At 45.6% G+C, this 22,487-nt stretch overlaps 1 protein-coding gene across 1 annotated transcript; it reads right to left on the minus strand.

The window, feature by feature from the left end:
- Window positions 1-152: 152 nt before the first annotated feature.
- Window positions 153-21,228, minus strand: CNN3 (calponin 3). Its single transcript, XM_080623829.1, has 7 exons — window positions 21,116-21,228; window positions 5,129-5,250; window positions 4,636-4,702; window positions 3,273-3,410; window positions 2,611-2,727; window positions 1,736-1,882; window positions 153-1,217 (listed from the first exon to the last, which is right to left on the minus strand). Exons 1-7 carry the CDS (start codon window positions 21,170-21,172, stop codon window positions 870-872), a joined length of 996 nt encoding a protein of 331 aa, XP_080479955.1. The 5' UTR covers window positions 21,173-21,228; the 3' UTR covers window positions 153-869.
- Window positions 21,229-22,487: the final 1,259 nt, after the last annotated feature.

Raw genomic sequence — 22,487 nt, forward strand, 5'->3', positions numbered from 1 at the left:
TTACCCTTCACACAGGCAAAGGTGATGCTGATTTGGGAATAATGTTTGTGGCATCTGATCTTTAAGAGCTGCAGCATTAACAAATGAGACAGGATCTCCTACATACCTTTAAGAAAAAAATATTTATTTATAAAAATACACTGGGATCAGTTTGAGAAGTGTGGCAATAAATACAGTTCAAGGAAGAAAAAGCATTTCTACATGGATATATTATGGCACAATAAAAGGTAAGTGCACCATCAATCATGGGACTTTTGTTGGCTCAAGACTTTGTACAAGCTCCCTTTTTAGTAAGACAACTATTTCTAAGTTTGGTCAGTGTTGATAATGGAATGAATACACAATCACAAATGCACGCTTATGTCTAATGCAGGACTTACCATTAGCAAACAATACCTAAGAAACATAGTAATGATATTAAAATCACTCATGTGATGTCTTAGATTTAATTGGCAAAGACCACATTTAACTCTAAGCATGGAATTCTTTTCTCTCATCTGGAAAATAGAAAAGGTGTAAATATGTCAAATGAAGGCTTATTGTGGTACGTAAATACCTGCTTGAGTAGAGATTGTAAAAATGCATAGCTCCTTATTAGACAACCTGGCTGTACAAGAGCACTCCCCCTTTCACAGTATTCCTTTTACTTCATATGCAGTTACTGTTTATGCTGTAGCCTATAACTGTTACAGCACTAAAGGCAACTAGACAGGGAAAGGGCAGAGAAAGGAAATAGGAATGTATGTAAGGCAGTATTTCTTCAGGTACATTAAGTATAGTGTGTAGGAAAGACAGGTAACAATTCCACAAGGCTAGTTTCGTTCTTACTGAATAAAATAATGGACTAATACTGAACTTCTGATGCCAAGCTAATAATCAATGCCCTGGTCGCTGTACTGACCATGGTAATCTCTTTGATAGTCATCTTGGTACTCTCCGTGATAGTCATCTGGGTATTCTGCCTGATAATCGCTATCGCTGATTTCTGACCCGTTCGTTCCTGTTCCTTGGCTGCCGTTATGAATGACAGGCTCTGTTGGTGCAGCACAGTACTTGGGGTCATACACTTGCCGTCCAAGCCCATACACACTCATTCCCTTCTGTGAAGCCACTTTGTTGGTACCCATTTGTAATGAAATAGTTGCATTATCCACAGGTTGCAATATGTGCTTCTGATCGTATATGTCTCTCCTGGTACCTGGCGCCGGCATACCAGCCTAGTAAAACAGGGTTGGAGAGGTTCAGTCAGAAGGTCAAGGGCTGCAATTACTACATTTATGATTACAACTAATACACCTTTACTGGAAGCACTAGTGTTCACTCATACGTAAGTCACAAGGTAAAGCCTTTGCAGAAAACTCCAGTTTATTTTCCATTTTGGAAAGAGCAGACTAAGTGTTTGGACTGGGGTAGCACCCAGGAAGCAGTGTCCTTTTTTGCCTGTGTCTAGTTAGTACTCGAAGTTACTGTTTTCTTCTGGTATAGCAGCCAGATGGGAATTCTAGAAGCACCAGGTCGGTTTTACACTTCAAGCCACTTAGCACAGAACATACTTGTTAGTGATAAGAAATTCAAGATCTTCAGTTACTGCATAAAAGCACAGCTGAAGTGTCCCCTCTCGCTGCTACCAGTTAGACTCTGCTACTGCACACAACCCAAACCCTCCCATCCCACCGGGGCCTCCAAGGTCCAGTGTTGTATCCACTCTAGAAGCGTTGCACATGGTCCTGCTTACCTGACTGGCTCCTTTGTTAGTGCCCATCTGTAGGCTAATTGTTGTCTGGTCAAAGGGCTTATCAGTTTGCATTTTTGGATCATAGAGGTGTCTTCTAGTTCCATAAGCAGTCATGCCTGCCTGGCTGGCACACTTGTTGGTGCCCATCTTTAGTGAGGGAAGGAAGAGGTGGTTTTTTATTTGTACAGCAAGCACAGTCACAGGATACAAAGCTGGTTGGTAACTGATGGCTGAGGAGGAAGCAGTTACAGTGCATGCTTTCCTCATGTAGCTTGACCACTACCTGTAATAAATTACCCTGTCTCCATACTGAGCTTCAAAAGCATAACCAAAGGCAACTCCCATCCCAAGGCAATTCAGTCACTGGCATTTGCCCAACTGCACTGCAATTAGAATGGACGTATGCATGAAAATGCAACCATTACCCTTGCCCTTGGACAGTGATGATTCAACTGCACTGCCACAACTTCTCTACCACAGGCATTTTAAGGTTTTATGCTAGTTATTTTGGGTTTTATAACTATTAAGGGAAGGGGAGAGGAAAAGTTTCTACCATATAAGGAGCTTTAGCTAGCCAAAGAATCCTACTTTAATACCACTTTAGAGGACAGAGAAGACACTGCTAATATTAGCTGTCCCCTTCCTCCTTATCACTCTCACTGCAAATCTAAAATAGAACACCTTCCAGGAAGTCACCTGAGCTTCTAAAGCCAATCAATGGCTTACAAGAGCTAGAAACTCATACTTCCTTCCATGATAAGAGTATGTTGTGATTCTGCAGCTGGGCTGGCATAAACAATAAGTCAGTTAATCAAAGCAAGAAAGTTGTTCTCAACTGTAACAGATTAACTTGCAAGCTTGAATTTCAGACTTACCTGCAGGCCAATTACACTCTGACCAGCCTTTAGTTTTCCTGCATCAAAACTTCGTGCTTGTTTCTCTGCATATTTGACACCAATATCAATTGTAGTATGAAAACCTTTAGTTTTTGCCTGTGTAAGCAGAGGGAAATTAGAGTATTCAGTGTTTAGACTGTATTTTCTGTCAGGCTCTACTGCCCTGACCCTGGGCTCTCAACTGATGCCACAAGCAGGCTTATCTCAAATGAGACTCTCTTGTCAGGGATGAGATAGCAGTCCCTGTGCCATTTGACAGTGGCACTCCAAAGCTACCCAAGCATCTTGACAGAAGGATATTCTGCAGGGATTAGTGTTCTCCTGTGAGCCTTCCCCTTTCTGTGTATGCACACGCAGCTCTAGAGCAAGACCATCTGCACAGGGTGCCCAGAGAAGCTGTGGCTGCTCCATCCCCGGTAGTGTTCAAGGCCAGGATGGACGGGGCTTGAAGCAACCTGCTCTAGTGGAAGGTGTCCCTGTCCGTGGCAGGGGGTTGGAGCTGGATGAGCCTCTCCCAACCCATTCTATGATCTAGCCCCTCGTGACAGGCTGCATGCTGCTTTTCCTATTTACGTGTATGGTAAGGCTGCATCTGGACTGGCATGTGGATGTGTGGCAATTCCATGGGTATAAATACTTACCAAACCTGCTAGTGCCACCAGAGTAGTCTGTACTTGAGTCATACTTCCATTTTCAAAAAGATCATTTGCTTCAAAAATATCATGTGGCTTCATGCCGTAGACTTGGATGGCTTTGATAAAATTCCCAATGTTCTCCAACTAAACAGAAACATAAAGCCAGTTTTCTACTCAGTGTTCAATTCAGAAACTAAGGAATTCTGAAGCTTTCTGGTGTTGGTTTGTTTAGGAGTGACTAGTGGGAAGTCCTGTTTTAACTCTGACTTCAGAAATCAACCTGAGCCTTTATTTAGCCTCCTCTACTGAGTATCACATACTTGGTTAGACAAAACAGCCTCAGCTGTGTCCCTTCCAAGAGAAATCCTAATGGAAAACCTGCTTCAAACTGGAAAATCTGACACGCTGTCTGACTTCAGCAATTGATAATTCTGAGTAAAACAAAAACATAACTATGTGGATAGTAAGAGCGTTTCACTTGGTTTGAAGGTATTATCTCGCTCACCTCCTGCAACACATTCAACTGAGCTTTTGGGGTTTATTAGCACTTTTAGCACTGTGTGCCATAGAAACTGGAAAGGAACATATGGAGTACAAGGAGTAAGGACTGAATCCCACCTTTCCTTCTGAGGTCTTACAGAGGTATTAAAACTTGTTAAAAATACAGGAATCCTCCACCATATATAATAGTATTCAATGCCAATAAAACCAAGAGGCTGACACAGCAGTATCGAGCTAGTCCCAGCAGCAGTAAAGGCAGTCAGCTCTAACCAGCAGCCCTTCCAGTGCTTGTTCTAAATGCATGTTGCCTTTGATAATGCCTCGGCTAGGGGGAAATGCTGGGTAGAGCACTCAGAAGAAATCAAATCTGGATACACTGAAATAAAAGACTGTAGTTTGCACCATACTGTTTTCTGTTACACAACCATTTCTTCTGAGACTTCCCCTCCCAGCTGTGATTTAATTCAGTATTTAAGTCGGTTTGGGTTTGGTGGGTTTTTTGCTTGGGTTTTTTTCGGGGGGGTGTGTGTTTGTTTTAAACTTGGAAAAAGGCCTTGCTATAGGGCTCTACGTTCTTCTTCCATCTGGGATTTCACCTAACAGCTACTACACACCTCACAGTAGCTACACTACTATTAAATATACACCCAATTGCCATTTAGGAGCCATCTCAGCTGTAGTTGTTTTCTGTTAAATGCTGTTCATGTATGCGGTGTCCTCAGCTGTTGTGTACGTATCATACAAAACTCAGTGCTATTAAGACTGAAGGTGTACCATATTCACAGCAGATTTGTTAATACAGAGCAAAGGAACTGTTTGGGGGTTGGAGGTGTTAGAGGTGTAGTTTTGGGGGTTTTTTTTGGTTTACCTGGTGCCAATTTAGTTTGGATTGATTAATTTTCTTCACTGATCCTGGCTGCAGCTTATTTATAAGCCTGGGGAGGTGAAAAAAAGGGAAATGCTTAAACAGTAAATCTCATCCTTATACCATCTGTTGCAGGCATCATGTAATATTTTCACTCATGCTTTGTTAGTTGCATTAGTTTCATCAAAATGGTTAATTTCTTGGTTTATACCGAGTGTCTAGTTCAGATCTCAGCTCTCACAGACCGTAAGAATTTTTGTGTGCCATTTGGTTATTATAGAAAGAGCTTCACTGTTAAATTTAGGAATACTTAAGAGATCTTTGCTGAAATATAAAGGAGATTTAAGTTTTCATTTATCCACAGCTGTCTCCCACCCTATTGTCAGCTATCTTTGACTATTGTTATTGATGTGTTTGAAGGGGAGTCTTCAGAAAGCCCCTTCTTAGTTTCCCAAAAGTGGAAAACTGCTAAAGATAAGGTTACTTTGATGCTTACTCGCATAAGATGATGCCATCTTTTAATCCCAGTTGAAAGTTTGCACCAATGCTCAGCCCTGTCACCTCTTCTATCCAGTTCCGCAGATCTTCTTCTATCTGAGGGTCATACTTCAGGGCAATCTGTAACACAAGCAGTCATAAAGTTACTTCACAAGGGAAAACTGCAACCACAAGAACTCTGAACTGCCATGCCAGCAGTACCGCTGCTTAGATGTAGATTTCTACATGAGAACTTGCAGATAATAGATTTGAAGTTCTTCATCTGAAGATTATTATCATGGGGTTTTTTTCCCTTTTCAGCTAGATTATACTTAATGGAGATGACCGAGTAAGTTTTCCCCTTGTTGCTACAACATTCAGAGTTATCTTGTTGAGGATTCTGGGAGGTTTTTTGTGTGGCTTTTTGAGACTCCACCTTTGGTATGTCTGCTATTTCTCTTTTCTTTGGCCTTGCTGGAAGACTCTGATGGAACAAACTGTGATCTCATGTCTTAATTGGAAAGAGAGAAAACCTGCAATGGTCTTTGAAGTTAAAGGCATCAGAGGCCCAGAGCTGTTAGCAAGATGACTTAAAAACTCCTTTTCCAGATGTTCAGATTGGAATACTCAATGTGTCAATCACTAGAAATCAATCCATGTAACTGGAACGCTTAAAACCAGTGAAGTTCAATGCTAGCAGGTAAGGGGGTCCGTGCTCCACTCTCTGCCCTTGTTTCCCTCCTCTGCAGACACTGCAAAGCAGCTCAAGCTTCTTTCAGCCTAAACCTGTTATTTTTGCACTGCTTTTCACTATTGGCAAGTAAGAATTATATCCCTGAAAGCATTGCTACTTTTTCAGCAAACAAAAAAAGTGATCTGAACCCAAGATTTTATGGCATAAAGAACCTCCTCTAGTGCCAGCGGAGGCTGGCAACACTTTTCCACCTTCATCAGACAGGCAAAACCTGACAGGCAAGCACAGAACATGTAACTAATGGAAAACCAGCTCGGGTCCCATCAGTTGCTTACAAATTCCTACCAGAAACTCATGTAAAGCAGCTGTTCACATTCAGATAAAAATGTACATTTCAGAGTTTTTACATACAGTCGTAGACTTAAGCCCAGAAAGGGCAGATTATTAGCAGCTATTTATACTGCAGGAGATTAGAATTCCAACCATTCTGAAGGACTTGGGTAGAGACAATTGCTACATCTTGGCTCATGTTAGTAATCCCCAACTCCAAACTGACCAAACAAAAAATTACAGTATTCTGTTCTCTATTTTTCTGCTAAAGGGAATGGAAAATTCCTGTATCTCTGGCTTTACTTCAAAAACTTGCCTAAGTAATACTTATTTTTCTTAGACTATTCGTAATAGTGGTGCTGCGGTGCCTTAGTTACAGATCAGGATAATGGACTAACCCATTCCCTTACTCAGATCTTGATTAAGGTAAAAACGCTGTGCAATATTCTGCACAAGATGACATTCTTCATTTGTAGTGATGGTGATGCCAGTAAAGGGTGGGTAGTCCCTTTATTGAGGGGCTACCAGAAAGGTTAATGTCTTAAAACTGGTGTATGAGGAAGTTGGTTATCTTTCTCCTTGCTAACCTGGTGATTAGCTTACAAACTACTTTTCATGGCTATCTGTATTTCCTTATGTGATCCCAGCCTTAAGTCTGTCTCCCCAGGAACATCTGCAGAGCTTGATGAGCTAGTTCAAGGTTACAGCAGAGCAGCAGTCTTGGCCATAACTGGGTCAGTTGTTATTCTGCAAAAGAGAAAGATCCCAAAGCATCCCTGTCAGACTGAACCATAGCATCACACTCTTCTTATACATTAGAGAACATACAGAGAGAGACCTTACAGAAGTGAGCTTCCCCACAGCATCTTAAGTTGGGTGTACAGACAGGACATACAGTAGATAATGTATTTCTGTACTCCAGTTCAAAAGAAGAAAGAGGATGTGTAGAAAGGCCAGAACCTGGTATGCTCTTCCATGCCAGTTAGAAGACAGAAGATGATCTGGGCTGGTCATTTGTATGTTGGCAGTTCATGTTACATTGAAATTGCTATTCTAACATGCACGTGGGTACAGGGAGGGGGTTAAACTGATCTCTTCCACAATTCTTTCAATGTATGTTATGCTTTCTGGAAATTGGGGCAGTTTCTGGTTTGGTGCAGCTTAAAGACCATGCTCAGTCACAGCTGAGCCATCCTGCAGCTGGAATTGGTTTCCTACAACTTTTTTACAACTTCATTTATTTATTTAAGTACTGGTAATCACTTTTTTTGGTTACAAGAAAAGGAAATCAGGTCTGTGATCATGCCACCAAAAGACACGCTTAAAGATCAATCACCTCCCTCCCCATATGAAAAGAAGAGTAACTGTAGAAGCCAGCAGGAGTGAGGACCCTAAAGGCTTGTGCAAGTGTGGCTGGTTTAATCTTTCTTGGCAAGCATATAAAGGGAAAAAAATGTCAAAGATTTCCCTCATTTACTACTAAGTGCATTCCATAGGTGAGATTACAACTGAGCTGCACACTAAATTGCTGCCCCCACTGCTTGGGGAACGTACAAGTAATCAGATGGAATTTTATCCCTTCTGAAAAATATTTACTTGATGTTGGAGGACTTCACCATGTGTTCAAATCTTGAGCTTTTCAAGAGGGTTTTAATTGTCTCAGGGTATCACTGCAGTGCTTATCTAGAGACAGGAAACAGAAAATGCTTATAGATGTGCGGAAAGTTGTCTTACTGTCACTAAAAGCATTGCTATTCGATGTGCTGGTTTTCAGAACTGCCTTCATTCCTGCACTGTTCGACTTAAATATGGTACACATTTTGTCCTGGTTTCTGAACTGGTGGGAAGTTAGCTTACAAATAGCAAGGAGTGGTGCTAGTTTCTTTGAGAGCTACACTTTGAAAAGCTACAGACATGGAAACTTTAGGGTTTGGATTTAAACATGTGACAAGAAGGGGTTAAACAGGGAGAGGGACAGGTCAGGTACTACCAGAAGCCAGGCATTCTGCTTACTCTGGGTTCTTGGCTCTTTTACTCCCTGTGGCACAAGCAGAAGTTATGTAAAACTGCTAATGAATACTCCAGATTTTCCACGTGTCTATCAGAGTTGTTCCAGTTTTCCTTTGATTGATTCAAAGGAAAGGGGCACTAGCAATGAGAGAGAGCTGGAAGTTTTGCTATAAATGAGAACAACTTAGGCTTTTTCCATTACTCCTAATCAATATGCTGATTAGTAGTATTGATCTGATCCTTTCTAAGCACTGAACTTTCATGTAAGACACTTAAATCTTCCAACTCCACTGCAAAAGAAAACACCGTCTACTAGAGATGAAAGCAGTAGTTGAGCAGCTTCATTCAAAGCATACATCATCCCTGCCATGACAAAAGCTACTGTTTTAGGACACTGCAGAAAAGATTCAATGGTAGCCATGGATATAAAGATGTTATAAAAGTTCAAAACCAGACAGCAAACTGTTAATTTCTTTGTTCTGACAAACCTGGAGAGATACACGAAGTTGTAAATGCTACTCTTCTTGCTTCAGAGATGTAGATTTAAGTGTTAAAAACATCTGAAAGGAAACTATAGTTTATACAAGTGGTCAAAAGCACTGGTGATCTCAGGTTGTGGGAGGAAACAAGTAGGAGTTACTTGCTATTAGAAGCTGAAACACATCCATTTATGACAATGTATGCCTCAGGCTAGAGTCCTTGGGATTAAACTTGATTCCTCTGGCAACCTCACACCCGGTTCTCCCAACTTGTTCTGTTCAGGTAGAACTTTGCTGTTTGAGACCTCTTACAGGGTAAAAACCCTCCCTCCATCTGTAGTACAAGAACAGCAATCATCCCTGTTTTTATCAAGTATATGGATTCCTGGACAGAAACGAAGTTTTGCTGGCCAACTTTAATTATCTGTCTGTGTCCCTTGAAGTTACCCAGTGTGCCTGTAGAATGTAAAGTTTGAGTGATGATGTTAACCAGCATTTCACACCATAAATGATATCATACGGACTTTCAATTGTCCTTTCATACTAATCTTTTCCAAATGACACAGTACACACCAAGGGCTATACATACGCCAAATCTCCAGTTTAAGAGTTCAGCTGTCTGTATTGCTGCTATTCTGGAAAAATCCTGTAACAGTATCTCAAGGAAGCATTTAAGCACGCTGCACACAGCTCTCTACAAGTCACCGGGGCTAACAAGTCAAAAGGTTCAACAATAAAAGCATGCGCTTGTCAACGGGAGCGAACAACTCTATCATAGAAACAGCATTTGTCAACAAAACCTGTTCTCCGCAGGGAGAGATTTGGTGTAGCCCATGTCCTCGCTTACAGTGCCACAAAATAGCGAACTCTGCGGTCAAAAAAGACTGGGAAAGCTTCAGGGCTGGAAACTCCAGCTCTTTAGGCCTGAAGTTGCACAGTTTACGTTTTAAGCAGCAATTTGTTCCTTTGTCAACTTCTCAGTTTTTACAAATCCAGAACTTCTGGAGTGAAACTGAATTTTTATGGTTTCAGTGGTAACTACAGAATGTTCTTTGCACTGAAGTAAGTACCACCCTCAGGAGTGATTGGTCTTGCAGAGGCCAAAGATACCAACACTGATACTTCCTTACTGCTTGCTTGGCACTAGTTTGCAATGAGATCTTTCTCCTTCCTTTTTTTAAGGCTTTACAGTGACGTGAGTAAAGATGAAGGATCTTCTGCTCTCACGGCAGGAGCTTGTGGAAGCGCTTGTTCCTCAGAAGTGGGAATGAGGGCAGACTATACGGCCAGTCCCAAATTATTGTCTAGAATTCCAGCTCTTGGCACCTGAGTTCCCCATCCCGTTCCTCACCTGCTGCTCTAGAACACAAAATCCAATCCAGTGACCCTTCATCAGAAGGACAAATTAGAATTGCCTCTTCACTTCATGTATGTTAACCAAGCAAATCTCAGAGGAGGCACTATTTGTGCATGAGAAACCCAAAGGTAAAGGGAATGTAAAAATCCAGATGAAAACCAAATGGGCAAAGTACTTCAAAAACTGAAAGCCACCAGAGTAAGTATGTCCTGGTATCTGAACACGTGTATTTTTTTCTTGTCATTAGGGGCTGTTGTATAGAAACTAGATGGAACTAGATGACTTAGGGTCCTTTCCAACCCCAACCATTCTATAAAGGCAGAGAACACCCTGCGTTAACGCTAATATTGAAAGGTCTCACTACGTCCTACTGTGATACTTAGCACAGATTTTACAGCTGTATCCATTTTGCTCGATATTCAAGAGTACTTTTTTGTTATGTGCAGCAGAACTGGTAACTTGCCCACATCCCACTGTTTTCTCTGTAAATCAAAACTTAGGCTACAACCTTTAAAGGAGGGATGGATACGCATCAATCCAAAATCCCTGGCACCCTTCCCACGGGTACCAGTTTAAACTCTGTGAAGTAACAAACAGCTATGCCTCAAAGTTTCCAAGTCATTTGTGCAAGTGAGATACCTGTAGCCATGCATGGCGTGTGCTGCCAGATCAGCAAGCTGGAAGAACTAAGTGTCCTACTCCCTGGCCATCAGATCCGATTGTGTGACAGCTTCCAAACTAGACCAGAAGCAAACGCTACCATCTCTCCCTTGGAGTGCAACAACAACTTGCACACCTGCCCTTGGACTGAGTGCTGGTTCCCTCTTTCTCTGCAGCTCAACTACTGCAACATTCTCACCCCTTCAAATCTGTTCTCACCGTTTTCCTCACGTTACTTGTTCTTATCGTTTCTTGTAATAGCCACAGTTTTCCGGCTTCGAACTCCAGTTCTCCTTAGTCATCAGCTTTCACTTTCAACGGTAGCACCTTCTGGTCCTGCCACCAGACACTGTACTTCTGGATACTGAGTCCCTTCGCATTCTATCTTCAGTCTGCATACTGCTGTACAGTTTAAGTTTCTTTGCAAAACATGGTTTCAGTAATATTCACTCCCTATTCTTTGAAATCACTGCTGCTTGCATTTGAAAAAGCACTGGAATGCGAAGTTTCTCCTCAGCTGAGGCACTGTTGATCCAACCCAATCTGTTGCATGAACAGCACATCTGAAAACAATCTGGTTTTCCTAAGAGTAATCCAAGAAGCATCTCCTGAGATGACTTCTAATGTAACTGGTAGTTATCAAAGACTAGATGGAGACTGCAAACAAACAGTAACATCAATGAGCGCTGTACCTTACTGTGTTTTTCTAATTTACTGCTACTACAGCAAGCCAGGAACTTACAGATTACCTCACATTTACTTATTTTTCTCCCCAGTAGACAAGCTCTTAAAATATGTCATGTTACAAGGAAACTGCATTGTGACTCTGTGGTCCTCCCCCAAGGCCCAACGGTGTTGATGAGTCTTCCAACTTCACCAAAAGAATGGGAAACATGAATTCAGCCCAGAGAATGAACCCTAACAACCAGCTTCTGATGCGCCCTGCTCTCCACCTTACACCCTCCCTTCCCAGGGGTATTTCTGACCAGTTCAAGTTCAGGAGGTGAGGCACAATGTAGATTATATTCCAGGAAACATCCCAGAATATTTTGGATATGGCCACCCGGGCAGGTTGTGCTTTAATCATGTAGAGAGTTATAAAAAGAATATGACCTATAACTAATGTGATATTAAAGAAAAAAACACGGACCATAAACACCCTAGAAAACATTTACTTAGTTTTTACTATCCATCTTTCTAATGAAAATGTAGCTTCTGTAAAATCAAGCCCTAAACCTGCTGTGCTGAAGTTTATGATCAGCACAAAAGGAAGGACTACAGTTAAAGCAGAAAAGCCAGTCTAACTCTAAGGAAGAGGTTCTGATTAAACACGGTGTAAGAACTTCTAACCCAGCGTTTTTCAGCACTAAAGCATGAGCAGGAACAACAGCAGGAACTTTCACCTCGGGGCTGAGTCAGGGATGCAGATACACACTGCACCCAAAGCTCAGGCTACCACAAGGTAAGTTTCAGTCTCACTACCCTGTGTACCTGAATTCACTGCAGGTCTGAAATACACGAGCAGCAGTATGTGTGGGCAATGCTGTATGGCAGGTGACACGTGAGAGAGGTCCCAGTCCTTGGTTATTTAAGGTTCCATTATTATTCTGTAGAACAAAATGCTCAGGTGCCAGGAGTGCACTTTAACTTTGTTAGTATGTTTTGTTCCACTCCTTTTCCATCCATTCAAAGACCAGTTCTTTCCCTCTGATGGTTCATCTCACAGTTTTTGTTCTTTATTACAACCTGTTAAGATTCTTTCAAAGAGAATGTACCTTTCTGTATCACATTTTCATACCATCATTCCATCAATGATAACGAATGCTATCAAGACAGACCATGGCAAAACGACAACAGTCTTTATCTTCTTAGAAACTTACTTGTGCTTTTTACTTCTTTGGAGCATGATTAGTACAATGATGTCAGCAAAAATAAGCAAAGAACATTTAGTCTTCCAACACTAGATATGTGTCTGAACTACATATGCTTTGTTGACTTAACACTGAATTGACTTTCAGGTGACTTCAATTGATCCCACACCCTGTTATGCAGTTAACCAAATCAGAGACAGCTCAGGCTGGTCAGGTGGTGGGAATCTCATCAGGAGCTGCTCCTGTTCCAGTGTGTTCTTCCACTTGGTGTGTACTGACCTGATCTCCAATTTGTGCTCTGTCCATGCTCAACATGGGATATGTTCTTGGGGGACCAATGTTAGCAGCAAGGTAAGAGCTGGCTTTCACCATGAACATCTGAAGATAACCAATCCCTCCCCAAATGCATGTGCCTGTTACGCCTCATCTTTTGCTGGGAGGGCTTCTAGCATTTAGACAGCTGATTAGGGACAACAGAAAAATACTGTTCCGTGAAGTTACTCTTATTCAAGCAAAGCCTAATTAAACCTAACAAATACGCTAAGATAATGCCCTCTGTCTATAAATAAGAGGCTGTATCAGTGGAAATACTGACAGGAAAGCAATGTAACAGGAGAGCTTTGTCAGCAGGAAAGCAAAATAAGGTTTTATGGTAGTATTTTACAGTCTTACCCTTCCTACCTGTGCAAAGCAAGATAGAAAGACTTGTTTAGAATCCATCTATAATTCTGCCAGCTAGGGCTTGTAGTAGATCATATCCCACCTTCATGAAAGCATTTCAGAACAGCAAGGAGCTGCAGAAATAGTTTTTGTCCAAATTCAGGAAACGACTTGGCATTCAAGTCCTGCACACGCCACATACAGCTTCAGTTCATCACACTTCTGAAGGATTACTCTGCAACCCAGAGGATGTCTGCCTGAAGTCCCCAAGAAAAATCCTGTTTCGACCCCAGAAGCCCAGGTCAAGACTTGGAGAGGAAGCAGCAAAGGCACTGAAGGGTTAAAGTCCTGTTTCCAGGATCAGTGACTGGAGCAAGTTCAGACTCCCAAGGCTTAAAGCATGCTTGGGACTGGGTAAGGCAGCTTGGCCAGAGTCCCAGCAGGGCACTGGAGCATAGCTGTGATAGCAGCACTTCATGCCTCGCTGTAATGGGCTTCTCTTACTGCCAGCTTCTCCAGTGTGACCAACACCTTCATCCTCTGTAATTTATGTGTCCAGAATCGTATCTGCTTCAGGTAAAAGATGGATTTATATAAGCAACAAGAAGTTTAATTATGTCTCCCCTCCTAGCATCTACTGAACGAGGTTAAGTAGCTACTCCTCATGCACTGGGTTAAGGGAAGGGAGGGAGAGGGGAAGCAAAAAAAGTGGTTGTTGAAGGGGTTTTGTTTGGTTTTAAAGAAAGAAACACAACAAAACCAAGCATCCAACCACCCACCTGAAGCAAGACAAAACTGTTTGTGAGAACACACTCTAATTCAATCCCACTAAACAGAAACAACACCGGTTACTCTGAGGCATGACTGCACAACCAAATGTATTTACCCAAGAGAAAGCATCTGCTGCTGAACACAGCTCTAGCAGTTAATAGCTGCTCTCTGTAAGCATCTGATTCTAAACATTTTTAAGCCAAAGAGTCCCTCTTAAAGGGAAAAGAAGGATTTTCACATGATCTCACTTAGAAAAAATCTGTTTCAAATTGCCCTACGTGTCCTGGCCTCCAGCCCGTTTTCACTGAAGGCCTTTCCTGTACAGTTCCATAGGGGATGGGAATCTCTACAGAGTTTGCCTTAAAAGGATGTGTCAGATGCACAGTGCATATGGTGTTACGGCATTACAGAAGCTACAACCTGGAGTACAAAGAAGTTTTATCTTTCATTCTCCAAAGCAAATTCTGTTCAGCAAGAAAAAGCCTCCAAATTCGTGTTCTTGCAGAAAAAGCTGATGTGAGGAGAAAAGAAACCTATCAGTGACTCACCATTATCCGCCAATCCTGCCTGCATGCATCCAGCTCTCTCTTGAGGATATTGACTCAGCAATCAGGATATAACAGGTATTTTTCTCTACATTTTAAACTCAGTGTAACTCTGAAGCCATACAAAAAGCACCTTCATTTGTACATTTCAAACAAGCATTACCGTAATGCAAATTAAACTTACTCTTTTCTGAGGCTACTAATGCCATTTAATAGTCATGACTCTGACAGACTCCATTTGCTTTCTTCAGAGGTGTTCTGGCCATAGCTGGTATACTGTGAGCTTGCATGTGAAGGACGCCAAGACTTGACACTTATCCCACAGCCTTAAATGTGAACCTCAGCGAGTTTTCTATCACCAGTTAAAGTTTTACTACAAGTTTATTAATCCACCAAAACAAGGTCACTGTGATACAGGAACACGGATTCACTGCAAGTGCTTCCAGTGTCTGAAGGGGCTCCAAAGATGCTGGAAAGGGACTCTTCACAGGGACTGTAGCCATAGGACAAGGGGTGATGGGTTCAAACTGAACCAGGGGCAGTTCAGGTTAGATCTAAGGCAGAAGCTCTTCCCTGTGAGGGTGCTGAGGCGCTGGCACAGGGTGCCCAGAGAAGCTGTGGCTGCCCCATCCCTGGCAGTGTTCAAGGCCAGGTTGGACACAGGGGCTTGGAGCAAGCTGCTCTAGTGTGAGGTGTTCCCTGCCCGTGGCAGGGGTTGGAACTGGATGATCTTAAGGTCCTTTCAACCCAAACAAGTCTGGGATTGTATGAAATCTGGGGGTGCAGATGCCGTGTGCTCCCTAAGGTTAAACATCACACACAAGCTTGCAGCAAACATCCTGGCTCTCAATTCACTTTTGGTGGCAGCCTCTATCTGTGCTGTCCTCGTGCATGCACAGAAGCAGACTTGTCTGGTGCTCCACCTCTGCTTTGATGTTATGAGGCAGTGATAGCTGATCCCTGCTGTGCCACGCCAGTCATCCCCTTCCTCCCAGAGGAACAGTGTGAGCCAAGAGACAGAACTGGGAATGACGCCCCTTACGCAGGGCTTAGCGCAGGGCTGCGGTACGTGGCTCGCAGTCCGAGGGCAGCTGTGCACTGCTGCAAGGAACAGTTCTGGGACACGTGAGGGCTCTAAAGACAACTTAACTTGGCAATGGCATGTCAAGGGTTGCTGAGGATTTAAACCAGCGCAAAGAAGACACCGTTGCCTCCTGTGGGAGTGCTTCACAGCTACAAGTGCCAGATGCCACAAGGGCAGCCACCTGCACAGGTTTGTTTCGTCTCACCTACTTGGGGCTACCAACCAGTGACACTGATACAGGGTATGTCTACCCAGTGGGCTCCTGAAGGCAAGTCTCCTTGTCCATGGGCAGAATGGGCAGTGCTCGGCCGACAGACAGAGGAGGCTCTAAGCAGATGGCAGTGGTGTTAATAACCAAGTTGTTGGCAAAGGAAATGTTTCCATGTCACATTACTTGCTCCTGCTTATCATAAAAAAGAGATTTATCATCTGTGTGGACCATCAACTCAATGCTACAAGGATTTCATCACCATCAGTTTGTACCTATGTCAGGAGGGCTACTTATTACTGCCTTAGTATTAACACTTCTATTGAAGTAGCCACAGAGTTGGAAATGAATTCAGGTGGCAACACATTCTGAGGAGCACTGCCATTGGAAGCGGAGGGAAGAGTGCAGCAGGACCCAAGTTACTGAAGTTTAGTGTTGTCTGTCACCAGAGGGATGCTGTAAGTGAGCTGGAGAATTCCAGTCATTTGGTTGCTGATTACACGTTGAATAAAAAGCATCATAAGACAGCCAAAAACCCCCAAGTTTTCGCTGTTCTTATCACTAATGTGGTTCAAGTGGTGCATGTCGTTATCGTGCCAAACATTCACTGAGTGTAAGTACAGCTGTGGAATTATTCAGCTGTCATTTATGGGGTTTGGACATTAACTCAGTTACCAAAACTTTACCATTAACAACTTTAATGCTGAATGCACTCTGTGCATCCAGTTGCTAGACTTCCTGGCTCAAATTACAGCAGAAGCTTTCACTCAGTGCTTAATTCATCCCTGTGTGTTCCAGATAAAACACTGAAACTGACACTTGGCTAGTAAATGTGAACTTCATGGTGTGTGTTAGTTGATCATAGCTCTTGAATTGAAGCAAACTGAAGTCGAATGCTTGATGTCTAAAATCCTTCTGCCATTCCCTCTGTGAAGCTTCAGTGTATGTGTTTCTATTACAATAGTTCTGACACCACCACCACTTTAGGTTGTTCATTTATTCTCCTTGCACCACACTGAAGATCTGCACTATGGAAAAGGTCACGCAGGCTGAGTTTATTTCAAACTTAACTCCTGGATTTAAGGCAAAACTTGGCTGCGTAGTTTTTAAGGAAGGAACATCTTTGATTGATGTCTATGAACAAGAGAATGGGAATGCAGTGATTCCATGCTGTCAGTTATTGTCACAGAAGATACCCACTTGTGCTCTCAAAGCCTAAGTTTCCACTGCCTTTATCCAATACAGGCTCCATTTTTATTGCATCAATTCAGACAACATTAACAGCAATTCACTTGATCAGAAGCAAACATTCTTACCTCAGGTCCATAAAATCTAGTAAGCAAACCTAAAGGTTTGGTAAAGGAAAACAATCTACAGGAAGTATGGAAGTGTTAAACAAATCTGTATTGGGAACAGTTACATTTAAGAAGGAAAAGGGGTATTACTACTGTTCTGAAAGGAGGCATGAGGAAGAGGATGGAGAGGGCCCAACTGCCCAACTACAAGCAACCAAGCCTCGCTATTAAATCACTCATTTACAAACCTGAGAGTGAATGATTCAAATCTGGTTCCCAGCTAAAATATTCACACCAGGAATTTCTGGATGAAGCCATTAGATCTGTTTGTTTGGCCTGTGGCGAGTGCAACCCAGAGCCAGAACTGGCTCCTCAGCAGTGCCAGGAGGAACACAATGATCACACCTGGCCAGCATTATCCACCATAGGTTTCAGGTCTGTCTCATTATGGGTATTTGCCCTTGAGAAGGAGAGCAGGAAGTGTTGCAAAACAGGAGGGGTTTTGTTTACAGGCTTCATCTGTCGACAGCCTCCAGTTTAAAACGTGGTTTCCTTCTTTTTCTATATTGCCAGGGCTTGGCCTTTCAGGGCAGCAGCTTCAGGGACAGACCTCACTCACCTCAGGCCTTTAAAACGTCAGGGAAATGGCAGTGACCAGTGCCAGCCTCCTGACAGAGACATGGCTCTGCAGGAAGGTCAGAGACTTAAGCCAGGACATAGCCAAATGCTGTGCAAAGTTCTTCTGCCCATCCTTCCTTTCACATGGAGATGGAACTGGCAGCGCATCAAATGTGAGAGGGAGAAGATAAATGCCTGTCCCACACAAGCACCATTTCCATGGGAAGGGTGGAGTCACCAGGAAGCAGCTGAATGAACTGGAACCTCTCCTTCTCCTGCTGGCATTTTGCTTTGCCCCACACCTCGTGCAGCAAGACAATGAAGCAAAAGCTTCTGCTCATTGCTCACCAACCTCAGTTGTACATCAGGGACAAAGAGAACACCAGCCCACAGCTTTAGCTACCTGAATCACCATCTCAAACCGCACAGACCTCATGCGCTGCAGAAACTCTCCCATTCCTTAAGGAGAAAAGGATTTACTGCCTGCAGAAGCAGCTACCCATTTCCATCCGCTTCAAGGGCTCCTCACGGAATATTCGTTTTGGATCAAGTATCTTCTGTGATCTCAAGTAAACAGGGAATGGGCTTCAAAGGGATTACACCACTTTGACTACCTACACATTTCTCATGCAGGCGAGTTTCCCTACAGCTGGGAACCGGCACACGGATGTCATCCCTCCTCTGCAGCACAAGGACAAGAAATCCAGCCCAGACCAGCACCTGAACAGTGTGAACTGAGGGAGGAAGCAAACCAAGGAGGAGGAGCCTCAAAAGAACTACACAGAGATTTTGAGCTTAGCAATGTAATCCTGAGCATCAATTAAACCAAGTTCTGCTAAAGCACCATCAGGACGTCTTACATTCATCTGCTCAAATACCGCAGCAAACAAAGGTCTCTCAGAACACCAATACAATGCCAAATGAGGAAGCAACCAAACCAAAGGGGCTTTTCTCTCCGGCACAGCTGGGCTGTAGAGCAGCACAGCCATCAACACGTTAGGGACGAGGGATCTAACATTCCCCAGCATTCCAGCAGGGAAGTGCCACCGCTACTTACAAGCATCGCACTAACACCACGTTCACACCAAATCCCACAGAACAGTTTGCACAAAGGGCTTTACGAAGTGTGATTAAGATCAGTACCAAAACTGGGTTGGAAACCAGACGGTGCTCTTCAAGTATTTACAAGATGGACGGAGATGGAGAGAGGAATCCGTGATCTCTACAGACATTATTCTCTGACCCTCAGCTATATAGAGAAACAGAAACGTAACTACACAAGAGTTAGCTGCAAGAGGCGAGATAGGAGGTAGCGCAGCGTATCCATTTGTAACATCACTGCTTTGAAGTTTGATCTCTTACAGCAGGAGCAACATTCCCAAAGTTCAAAGCTGGTTTCATTGTTGGTTGCTTTTGTTTCTTTGCCTGGTTTGGTTTTGGGCTTTTTCCTAAAGGAGATGAGTTCATTTGTCTCTGGTGCCTTTGAATAGCGTTGTTACAGCTCCGCTGCACCGACACTTCCAAGGACTGTAGAAGGCTGCACAAGTAAACCTGTTCTGCCACGCTACACCCACCCCTCTGCAACATTTGCTTTGAAGCAAGCAGGGAAGGTCAGCGAAAGAGCAGACACTCAGCACCATCAAGCAGAAGGCCCTTTGTATAAAGATGTGTAACACACCAGTTTGAAACCCTCTGCTAAAGCACGGGCCGGGAACAGTTCCTCTCAGGAGGCCCTAAGGAAGGCGAGAACAATAAGAAACCAGAAGAGAATAAAGGCCTTTTCCCATCTTGTCCCCATAGGAGGGATCACTGTTAAGCCTACAGGATTCTGTCGATGGTTTTTCAGGTAGAGGAGCCTGTACGTTCTTCCCAATTCACATGCAACAGCACACATCATCTGTTTTACTGTCCCTCTCTTAGACTGACGGTGCAGATAGGTCACCAAGTTTAGACGCCGGAAGGAATCGCTCTGGAAGACATTTGCTCCGTGATGTCACCAAACTGAAGCAGAATCCCACAGGAAGCCAATAAGGGGGAAAGAGAAATCTATTTTGGGAAGCTTCCAGCACACCAACTTCAGGCTTTCTGCACAAATGACATTGTTTAAAGTGAACTACTCTCCTCCCTCCTGCCCTCCTACTCAGCCACAAGTAAAACAGGATTCGGGGCTTTGCTGAAGCCTGAAGCCAGGCGGGTGTGAAATAACCAGTTATTAAACACCACATTTAGAGTTTAAACCTGAGAATGAAGGCATAGAGAAACCTATCCCTACCTGCCTACCAGTGCCATCTTTATTGCAAAGGTCTTCTCTCTTACCAGGCATTTGTTCACTGCAGGGTAACAACCTGGACACCGGCACTAGCAGGGTCTGTTGACACAGTGTGAGCAAAATCAGAGCAGCTCAGCAGAACAATGCACCAAAGATAAGGGGCTGGAGCAGCTCCCGTATGGAACCAGGCTGAGAACATTGGGGCTGTTCAGCCTGGAGAAGAGAAGGCTGCGTGGAGACCTCAGAGCAGCTTCCAGTGTCTGAAGGGGGCTCCAAGGATGCTGGAGAGGGACTCTTCATCAGGGACTGTAGTGATAGGACAAGGGGTGATGGGTTCACACTGAACCAGGGGCAGTTCAGGTTGGATCTAAGGCAGAAGCTCTTCCCTGTGAGGGTGCTGAGGCGCTGGCACAGGGTGCCCAGAGAAGCTGTGGCTGCCCCATCCCTGGCAGTGTTCAAGGCCAGGTTGGACACAGGGGCTTGGAGCAAGCTGCTCTAGTGTGAGGCGTCCCTGCCCGTGGCAGGGGTTGGAAGTGGATGATCTTCAGGTCCCTTCCGACCCGAACCAGTCTGTGCCGCTATGAGGCGCGCACTGCTTCGGCCGCACGGGCTCGGTTCCTGCCCGGTTCGGTCTCCGCTCCGCTCTAACCCGCACCGCGGTGCTGTGACCGTGACAAACCCCAGCCGAGCGCCGCGGGCCGGGCCAGGCCGGGGCCCCGCAGCCGCCTTTGTGTGCCCGCGCGGGGCGGGCGGGGCGGGCAGACAATGCGTGGCCTGTGCGCGCCGCCGTGCCCATGATGTCATGCGGCTGGAATGCGGCGGGCGGGAGGCCGGGACGCACCGCTCATCTTCCCCGCTCCGCCCGGCCCGGGCCCGGCCCCAGCGGGAGCGGAGCGCTCGGACCCCGCAGGGCCCAGTGGGGCGTCGCGGACCGGGGCTGCCCCCGCGGGGCAGGTGCGGGATGAGGCGCGAATGGCGACGGCGCTGACACCTCTCTCGTCCTCGCCACCGCGGTGCCGGATCGCGCTCCCCGTGCCCCCCTCTCCCCACTTCCGCGGGCGGGCTGAGACCCGGCCCGGAGCCGAAGGCAAGCGAAGCCCCCGGGTGCGTGCAGACAAAGCCCCGCTGCCCCCGCGCGGCGCGGCCGGCCCGTACCTTGTTCTTGACCTCGGCAGAGAGCCCGTAGGAAGGCCCCTTGTTGAAGTGGGTCATGGCCGCGGTGTCGCCGCTGCCGGGGGCGCTGCTCGCGGGGCGCTGGCGGCTCCGGGGCTGAGGCAGAGTCCGCCCGCGGCCGCCGAAAGTTCTCGTCCCTCCCTCGCGGCCCGGCCCCGCCAGCCAATCGGGCCGCGCGCCCCGCCTCGCCTCGCTCCGCCCCGTCCCGTCCCGCAGTGGCTCGGGGGCGCCTCAGCGGTGAGGAACCGGCTGCGGTTGTGTGCGGGGCTGAGCGGGTCCGGAGGTGCCGGGAAGAGCTCAGCTCCGTAGGGAATTGGGTGGGAGATGGCGTGAAACAGGGGGAAAGGTGTTAAAATCCACCCTGGGAAGCGTGCGGCCTGCGTGGGGTGTTCCCGCTGGGCAGGGCGCTGCAGAGGGGCTGGAGCGGGGGGGACACTGACAGGGTTGGGGTTGGAGGCACCGGCGGGATCACAGCGGGTCCTGCCCGTGCCTGGCTGCGAGCACTGGGCCGTGGTTGGGGGGCGCAGGGGAAGCGGAACAGATCCTACACTTGGTTCGTTGAGGAGTGCTGGCCGAACCCACAGCGCTGTGTGTCCGTGCGTGTTAGCACACAAAGCAACCTTTCAGAGGCCGTTAAATCCTGACGGGTTTGAAGTTAATAACCAGAACCTGATCCGCTGCCTGTGGTACCCCCAGGAACAGCCCGTCTCATAGCACACACTGAGGATGGAGTGGCTGCCCCCGAGTGCAGCTGGAACCCCCCGAGCTCTCTCCCGAGGCCTGTGGTGGCTGCAGCAGCCCCAGGGGATCACAGGGCAGCAGGGGATGGCTGTGTGCCGTGGTGCTGTGCATCAGCTCGGCTCCAGCCGCTGCACGGCCGCTAACGAAACCAAGCCGGGGCTGTTCCTCATTAAAGGAAACAGAACTGCCTGGATGGCCCGTTGGGAAAAGGAAACTGTGCAAGAGCAGCAGGAAGCTGAAGGATGGGGTGAGGGAAATGGCGGCTCAGGTCCACAGCATGGAAGCTCGTTAGTTTTCAGGCATCCACTTCGGGATAAACTCCTCTTTCCTGACCTCAGAGAATGGATGATTTCAGGCTAGATCCAACATCCTCTGAAGCCTTTGGAAGCATTTCCACTGACTTAAGGGAACTTGGACCAGGACCTGGTTTGTTAACGCTCTCGATCGTACACAGTGGCTGGGGAAGCTGGAGCCGTTCACCATTGGTGTGCTTTTCTGAGCTCCAGAAATCACGTTTCATCCACTTTTGCAGTGAAAAGGCCCTGATTAGCAGCAGCCAAAAGCAGGGCATCGCATTTTCTTGCTGGACAATGGGGTTTGAATTATCCTCAGA

Source organism: Psittacula echo, assembly GCF_963264785.1.
Source record: "Psittacula echo genome assembly, chromosome: 7".
Lineage (NCBI taxonomy): Eukaryota > Metazoa > Chordata > Aves > Psittaciformes > Psittacidae > Psittacula > Psittacula echo.